Here is a 9,047-nt window from a genome sequence, read left to right on the forward strand (position 1 = left end):
TGCACCATAGAGAGCATCCTGACGGGAAACATCTTAACCTGGTTCGGGAACAGCACCATGCAGGACAGACGAGCTCTACAGAGGGTTGTGCGATCAGCTGAGCGCACCATCCGCTCCGAGCTCCCTGACCTGCACTCAATCTACAGCAGGCGGTGCTGGACCAAGGCCAGGAAGATCGTGAAGGACCTCAGCCATCCCAACAACAGACTGTTCTCTCTGTTGAGGTCAGGAAAGCGATTCCGCTCCCTGAAGACCAACACAGAGAGACTGAGGAGGAGCTTCTTCCCGCAGGCGATACGGTCTCTCAATCACACCACCACACAGTACTGACCCACACATATAGTTCTTACACACACTGGACATTCTGGACATTGTTTTCACTTCATTACTTAAATCACGCTGCTGTTATTGTGTATATGCTGCTGTTATTGTGTATATATTTATTTATATTTCTTCATACATTCTTATATAGTTCTATATTGTGTATTTTGTTGTACAGTTATTTTATTTTCAACTTTAATTTATATATTTTATCTTATTCTCCCAGTTAAATTTACCCTTCATTCTAATTTGTGTTGTACAGTTATTTCATTTTTAACCTCAATTTATATTTTATTCCTTCCTAGTTAAATTTACCCTTTTTAATTTTTCATATTTATTTCCTATCTTATTCATAGCCTTTTCCTTTTTTGTTTTCTTTAGGTCACGATCAGTTGTCCAAGCATTTCACTACATATCGTACTGTGTATGACTGTGTACGTGACAAATAAAATTTGAATTTGAATTTGAATTTGAATTTTTGTTTATATACCAACCGTAAGCGCAAATGTTGGTTAGCATCAGCTAAAGTTAGGAAGTCTGACACTTGAGAGGCAGTGAACGCAGAGAGAGCTTAAAAGTGCATCTGTGTTTTTTGTTTTGTTTTTGTTTCCTTTGCTTTGTTTTAGGTTTTCTTGCATTAAGATGTTGCGCACAGAATCCGAGATATAATGGTGACTTAGCTGCTTGTTGGATAAACCCATGGATCTTAGAAAAGATTAACATTTCCCGGATGTAAGCACACGTGTATAACAAAATGGGAAAAATTACGCTTGCTAACTTTTCCACATCATAGGTTTCAAAGTAAATAAATGTTTTTTTCAAATACTCACCATGATCTGAGTCAGTTTAAACCTTTTTAATATGGCTGTACGGTGCTAAACTTTTCGCTTGACAGCTAGCGCAATGCTAAGATTTACACGGAAATGATCCGGGGAAATCATTAAAGTACTATTGGTCCACATTTTTCTTCTATGGTAGCAGCCTGGGCAGAGTAACAGCCAACTTTAAACTGATCTGTTGACACCAATGACTGTAGAAAACATGATTGCGACAACACGTTTTTGGGGGAAAATAAAAGAGATTGAAACTTTACTGATAATTTGTCCAAGTTGAAAAATGCCCTCCTTCACAAATGTCATGTGACAACCTCATTGCCTTACAGAATTATGACGTCACACACATGTAGAATCTTACCACCATTCTTTCCTTTGATCCTTTGATCCAAAAACCTATAAATAGAGTTGAAGAGCAATGACTTTTAGTCCGTTTCTCGCAGCCTTGATGTGTGCAGCATTGAACCGTTCGCCAGAAAAGCCTTTTGAAATATTTGGATCCTTTGCAATAGTAACTGTATCCAGACCCAACATGTCTCAAACAAAAGATCCAAAGGGACAAGAAGTTGACCCATACGCTCTTCCCTGGGATGAGCCACTAGACTCTTCCATTTCCTCTCTTCCTTGGTGTGACCAAGTAGAACTAGAGGAAAAACGTTTGGAAGAAATGGAGGATGAAGCGCTCACAAACACAGAGAAGATGAAATTCTTGATGGAGGAAAATGAGAGAAAGAGCGCTCAACTAAAAAAGTTGTCATACCAGCTTCAAAAAAAGGAAGCTATTATTGAGGAGAAACAACAAGATCTCCAAGACATGGACAAAAAGAACCAGGAGCTCCAAGGAAAGCTTGATGAAGCCCTGCGACAAAATAAAAAACTCGTCCAAGAAAAGATACAAGATGGCATGAAGAAGAGAGGGCTGCAGAGCAATCTCCGAGACATGGAGCTCATGTACAGTGTTGACAAAAAAAGGCTTGATCGCACACTGCAAGCAAATGAGAAGCTTCTTCAAGAGAAAAGGGAACAAAAGTTCAAACAAAAACAAATGGATCGCAAGCTTCAGAGCATCGAGCAACACAATGAAAGCTTGCAAGGTAAGCTTGATGAAGCCATGCGACGAAATAAAAAACTTGTCCAAGAAAAGATACAAGATGGCATGAAGAAGAGAGGGCTGCACAGCAATCTCAGAGACATGGAGCTCATGTACAGTGTTGACAAAAAAAGGCTTGATCGCACAGAGCAAGCAAATGAGAAGCTTCTCCAAGAGAAAAGGGAACAAGAAATCAAACAAAAAGAAATGGATTCCAATCTTCAGAGCATCAAGCAACAAAATGAAAGCTTGCAAGGAAAGCTTGATGAAGCCATGCGACAAAATAAAGAAATCCTCCAAGAGAAAGAGCAGCTGGTCATTAAGCAGAGAGAAGAAAAACTTCTTCTCCAGGAGTTTGAGAAGAAAAACCAAAACCTGCAAGAACTTTACAACAAAATGAAGTTCAAAGCATCTGAGCTGGAAGGAGAAAATGAAAAACTGCAAAATCAGGAGGCAACATCTAAAGTGCTGAAAGAAAGGTTGGAAGAAAAACAAGCCGAAATAGAAGAAGTGGAGAAAAAATGCAATAAGCTGGAGAAGCAAAACACAGTGACAATCGAGGAGCTGAAAATCCTCATCCTCGAGAAAAAGGTGCTTGTGGAAAAGCAGCTGGAAAAAAAGAAAAAACGCTTCCGCTTCTTCTGGAGGAAGAACACTCCTTCTTTCACTACTGCCAATGTCACCTCTTCTTCCCCCACCTCTGTTCCAGCTTAATCCTCCCCCCTCTCCCTTTAACTACTAACACCTCTCCCATCTCCCTCCCCCCTTTTCACAGTCACCCCCCAACCAGTCCCGACAGTTGACTGCCCCCTCTAGAGCCTGGTTCTGTCATAGGTTTCTTCCTTTAAAGGGAGTTTTTCCTATCCACTGTCGCCTAGTGCTTGCTCAGAGGGGATTGTTGGGGTTTTCTCTCCTCTATCCCTTTACTCCTTTCAACACCCCCCCCCCCTTCTTTTTTCTTAATAATATAACAATAAAAACAATTGGCTGCATTTTAAATGTGTCAGATCAATGGCTTTATTCAAGAATACAAGTAATGGGTAATAGCTGCATGTGTGTTTGTGTGTGTGCATAATATGCATACTTTACTTGTTGGATCCAAATCCCACAAGGAATTAAATAAAACAAGAAGACAAACAAAAACAAGACAAAAATATTTTTCTCTCCCTTCCAAGGTCAGGAATCAGGATGAGGAAGAAATTAGGTCAGATCAGTGCAGGTTTTCGCACTGCTGACATTCAAAATGTATGGCGAGATTTCCAAAATACATTTGCAATCAAATAACTTTGGAGCTGGAAAGACAGCTTAGCTCAACAGGTTATAGGAGATCCAATGCCACCTACTTTTCATGTCAATCTTCTTTGTGGCATAAATCTCCCCTTTGATCATTGATCAGCAAATCACTGCATATAAATTCATCTAACTGTTATAATTTAATGAGTAAAGATTCTCAGATGATTGAATTGTGGTTTTAGTAAATGTTGAACCTTTTTGCGATTTCTGTTTTTAGAATCAATAGCCCATATTTTCATCCACTGCTGAAACGTGCCTTTGAGTTTTTCATCATTTAACAAGAATAGGTTCAGGCAACCATTGTGTAATTAGGCTTTGTGTATGTTGGAGATGGCATTTGGCCAAATAGAGAACATGCTGCTACTACTAGGCTGAAGTGGGGTGTTGGTTCTTCGCAGTGGTCTGAGATCGAGGGCGGAAGAGCTGCTCTGAGATCCTTCCTTTGCTAGCAAGTAAAACCCATCGATTGCTGTTCTGTCTTGCTTTCTTCATGGGATTAAGTCTGAACTAGCGGGCCTGCTGTGACGCAGACCCAACACTGGATGATGCTGTGGCGCTCTTATTCGTATTACTGAAACCATATATCTATTCTAGCTCACCCTAAAACTGTGGAGAAAATTGATTTGTTAATAAACCTGGTCAATTATTTGGGAATGTTCTGGCAAGCACGTCGCATTCTTCCAGTGGGGAAACTAATCAAGGGTAAAGTCCCACTAACACCTACTACTCACTTTCATAAGCATACTTGTCGATCACTTCCACACAGTAACGTCGTAATAAATTTAATCCCCGGTAAAGTTAGTTAGCGAACCACCTTTCTTTGGTCTTCCCTGACAACAAAGCTGTGAAACATCTGCTCAATATCTGCTGTGATGGCTACCTGTTCATGCCTAAACCGCATTAGTACTCCCAGCAGACTATTATTTAAGTCTGGCCCTGTCAACAGCACATCGTTCAAAGAGATGCCAAGATAAGGAGCGCTTAAATCAAACACAACTTGGATCTGGCCAGGCTTGCGTGGATGATAGACGCCAAAACTGGGAAGGTACCAGCAGTTATCTCCATCGTTGAGTGCTGAAGCTGGTTCAGCATGATCTCGCTCAAAGATATTCTGCATGAAAGCCAGAAAATGTCTCCTCATCTCAGGCTTCCTTTCTAGAGTTTTGCAGAGACTGGTGAAACGAGTCAGAGCTTTTTCTCTGTTGTTAGGCAGCCGTGGTCTTGGCATGCGAAAGGGCAGGGGAGCTACCCAACTGTTAGCATCATCTATGAACATCTCATTATCCATCAACCGAATGAACCGAGAATTTGTGCATTTGGATCAAGTTCAGGGATGAGATGAGTGATAGACTTTAGGTGTGGGTGGTGGTTGACAACATCAGGAGTAGGTATCTCCGACCTATCATCTTGGATATGACTACACTCAGTAAGTGTGGGAAGAGGAATGCTGAGATGTCCATCCAATGGCTAAGCCACAAATCCAACTCCTCTTCGGCCAGATAACTCAGTGACTCCAGCACATGTGCGCAGCGTGTAGGGAGAACCAGTACCCTTGAGGCCAAACAGGTCAAAGAATTTGGACCGAGCAAGAGACCTATTGCTCTGGTCATCAAGTATGGCATAGACTTTTAAAGATCTTTCTGGTTGTCCTCTAGGATGCACTTTTATGAGGCAGATTTTAGAGCAAGAGCGGGAGTTATTGGCAATTCCACACACTTCTGTGCATTTGGAGATTATGCCTGGAGAAGCCGCTTCATTTTCCTCCCCGCCATGCTCATCCTTAGGGTCTTTGACAGCCCATGGAGCTGGTCCTGGATAAAGCGCTGTGACGTGCTTGTCACTGTTACACTCTTTACAGTGAATGATTGTTTTGCAGTCTTTAGCAACGTGTTCAGTTGAGGAGCAGCATCTGAAACAAACTCTACTATCTCGCAGAAACGTTTTGCGTTCATCTAGTGTCTTAGCTCGGAAGCCCCTACACCGCTTGAGAGGGTGGGGTTTTTGTGAATCGTACACTGTCTGTCCACATCCAACTTACTGCTAGCTGACTCTGTGGGCTTGATGGCAGATGTTGATGTAATCTCTGTTTTTTTGGATGAGACCTGGCTCCTTGAATGTGTGTACCTTTTAGGTGAGTTTTCTGGTTTCACTGTTGTCATCCCAAATGAGCTAAATGCAAAACTTGGATCATTACGAGTGCGGGCTTCTTTGCAGACAAAGTCAGTGAAGAATGAGAATGGTGGAAACTGGCCTTGGTTTTGCAGCTTGAACGCACTGCCTTGTGTCATCTATTTTTCTTGAAGGCCATACGGCAGTTTCTCCACTATTGGGTTAATGCCACGAGAGGTATCCAGTAGGGGTGCAACGATACTCGTATCGATATTGAACCGTTCGATACAGTGCTTTCGGTTCAGTACGCATATGTATCGAACAATACAAAATTTTTAATTTATTTTATCAAGTTTCCTTCTGACGATGCTGTCTGTGTTGAGCGCTCAGTGGATCTGCGCTCGACAGTGCAGCCTAGGCGGAGTAGTCGAACGCAGATTCACTGAGCGCAGGGCAAGCTAGCGAGACAGAAGTTAAGCTCTCCTTGCAACATGGCAAATTGAACCTCCCCCACCCTCATTCAGATGTGGCGTTTGGAACTATTTTGGTTTTCATGTGAAGTATGACCCTGAAGGTAAGCGCGTCATGGACTAAAGTAAAACAGTATGTTGGATGTGCCACACAATGCTCAATTACATGGGTGGGAACTAGTGTGTTAGCGCAGTTAGCTCGTTAACGTGTTGGCCGTCTAGCCCCATGCACGGGGCGATCGGCGGTAGCTCCTTAACGGAGATTTGCCGTGTTGTGGCGTTAAGGTCATTTCAACGAGATTAACCTGACAGCACTAGTGGGAACACAACAAATATGACTGCACATTTACACCGACATCATCCTAGTGCAAAGACAAGTGGAAGCAGACAAAAACAACAAGCACGCATGCTACAAACTTTACCCGAGTCATTTAGACAGCCGTTAGCACATGATTCTCCTTATGGGGACCTGATATGTTTAATATGCTGCTGAGAATATAGCCCAGAAGAAGCGTATAGTATAGCTTTTATTTTGGAAAGAGCCATTTCTCTGTAATAAACTCTCTTTTCCAAAGATGAGTGATTCCTCAATCAGATACAGGGCTCGCAAAATCGCTAGCCCGACGTCCTGGGGCTAGCGATTTTTCCAGTCGGACTACCAAAATCTCTCTCTGCCCTGCCCATTGGGCTATCGTAGGAAGGAAAAATATATGTCAATGGTTTTGCATTCTTTCGGAAATGTAGCTGGGTAATTATGTCATTGGCATCGGTGAGCCACTGTCAATATGTGACATATTGAAATCGCGTTTGAATTTGCGCTTGTTTTTTGCTTTCACTTTGCAATCGCGCGAACTGTGTATAGAGAGCGACAGCACTGATTGGTGAGTGATGATAATTTGCGCACCAATTCCTCTGACATCGTCTTATCAATCGTTAGCTTACGATGCAAACATGACAAGTGAAATCTCCTGCAGCAAGCTTAAACATGTGAGAGGTTGATCGCGCAGAGAATCGCTGAGCGTTATGTGAGTGTGTGTGTAAAAGCAGCAGAATATATATTTTAGTTCTGCTGAGCCAAATAAGACAGGTCAGAGTGAAGAAGTGACATCCAAAGAAAGGCTTACCACAAAACGGAAAAGTTATGACAAAACAGACTATAAGGCAAAAAGAAAGTGCAGTTTTATGGTTTCATGGACAAAAGAATTTCTTCAGCTGCATTATGACGAGCTATATAACCAGGGGTGCACATAAGTGGTCCGCGGGTGCGCATTCGCTGTCAAAATAAAAAACGCGCACAAGATAAGAAGTTGCAACGCGTGTTTGCGTACATAAGATTTTCTGGAGGAGGACAGACATTTGTTTAAAACTCTTAAAGATGTCGAAGAAGCTCCTTTAAGCAATTACTTTGGTGTTCCTCCACCTCCAAAGAAATGTCAGAAGGAGTCCGAACCACAAAAGAAGCACGTATTCTCAGAAAAGTGGTTGCAGGAGGTGAGCTGGCTTCAAACAAATGATGAACGCACAGATAGGTGGTGCAGAATGTGCCGTGAAAATCCCAATCCAGCGGACAAAAACAGTGCTGTTTATATGGACGCAAACGCGCGTTGCAACTTCTTATCTGGTGCGCGTCTTTTATTTTGACAGCGAATGCGGACCACTTATGTGCACCCGTGTAAATAACATAATGTTCTGCCGGGTGTGTTGTTGGTTTTCCCTTGATTTCTGAGGGAAGCGCCTTTGTTACTGGGACCAGTCATTTTAAGAAAAGCCCCCATTAGAACCCATGAGAAATGCAAGAAATGCATTATTGCTCAGTCTGCAATATCTTTCCCAGAACAAACACCAATTGCAAATAACATACTAAAAATAAACCTGAAAAATCTGTTTAGAACAGCGTGCTATGTTGCAAAGAGTGAACTACCACTGGCAAAATTTAGCAGTCTTTGCAAACTTCAAAAAGCAAATGGCCTAGATCTTGGTTCCACTTGCCTCTTACCCGTGACTTCAGTGGAAATTTCAAATTCAGGATATGGCACAGACTGATTCATGTCCTACACAGTTCGTACAAGTTCATAGAAATTTCTGTTCAATTAGAACCAAGTATTTGAGATGATGATTGTAATTTTTATACAATGTTGTAATTTGTTTTTCAACATTTTTTTGATTAATGTTTTGTTTCCTTTACAATATTATACTTTAATGTATAATATTGTAAAGGAAACAAAACAGGAAACAAAACATCAATCAAAAAATTGCTCTCTTTTTTATTCGGGCTACTTAAATTTATTTTGGGCTACCAAAAACTGAAGAGTCCCTGCCTGAAGGGCTACCAGGGATTTTGAAATTTTGCGAGCCCTGAGATATATTTTTTTTTTTTATTACTTTTTTGTTTCAGTACCATTAAATTTAAAAACTGTACTTTTGAGTTGAAATATAAATTTATAATTTAAATAAATGACAAATTAAAAAGGCATGAACATTTTTTTTTGTATCGAAAAAATATCGAACCGTGACACCAAAGTATCGAACCGAACCGAACCGTGAATTTTGTGTATCGTTGCACCCCTAGTATCCAGATAGGTGATCCCAGGCAAACAACCTTCTAACTTTGCTGACTCCAACTCCCTTAACAAGTCACCAAGCTCTCTCAGGTTGAGAGGGTCCCTGTTGCTGATCTTAGGAAATCTCTCAAGTTTGTCCAGCAGAGCTTTCTCAATTATTTCAGGAGACCCATAGTTCTCTTCAAGTCGCATCCATGCCATCCTGAGCCCTGCAGCGGGGTAATTGACATGAACAGCTCTGATTCTCCTGACATGCTCAGATAATTGAGGACCTAACCATCTAGTGAGAAGGTCGAGCTCTTCATTGCAGGTGAGTTTCAGCCCCTCGATGATGTTCATGAAGGTAGACTTCCAGCCCCAATAATTCTCT

At 41.6% G+C, this 9,047-nt stretch overlaps 1 protein-coding gene across 1 annotated transcript; it reads left to right on the forward strand.

Moving 5' to 3' along the window:
* Nucleotides 1–1,686: 1,686 nt before the first annotated feature.
* Nucleotides 1,687–2,958, forward strand: LOC146573710 (uncharacterized). The gene has a single exon (XM_085275457.1). The coding sequence runs from the start codon at nt 1,687–1,689 to the stop codon at nt 2,956–2,958; it is 1,272 nt and encodes a 423-aa protein (XP_085131583.1).
* The last annotated feature ends 6,089 nt before the right edge of the window (nt 2,959–9,047 follow it).

This window comes from Mchenga conophoros, linkage group LG5 (assembly GCF_057382185.1).
Source record: "Mchenga conophoros isolate Kocher_MC1m ecotype Shallow Benthic linkage group LG5, M_conophoros_male_GT1.1, whole genome shotgun sequence".
NCBI lineage: Eukaryota > Metazoa > Chordata > Actinopteri > Cichliformes > Cichlidae > Mchenga > Mchenga conophoros.

Bases quoted from the DNA above. Each gene is read 5' to 3' on its own strand.
- LOC146573710 (XM_085275457.1), top strand. From the start codon at position 1,687: ATGTCTCAAACAAAAGATCCAAAGGGACAAGAAGTTGACCCATACGCT.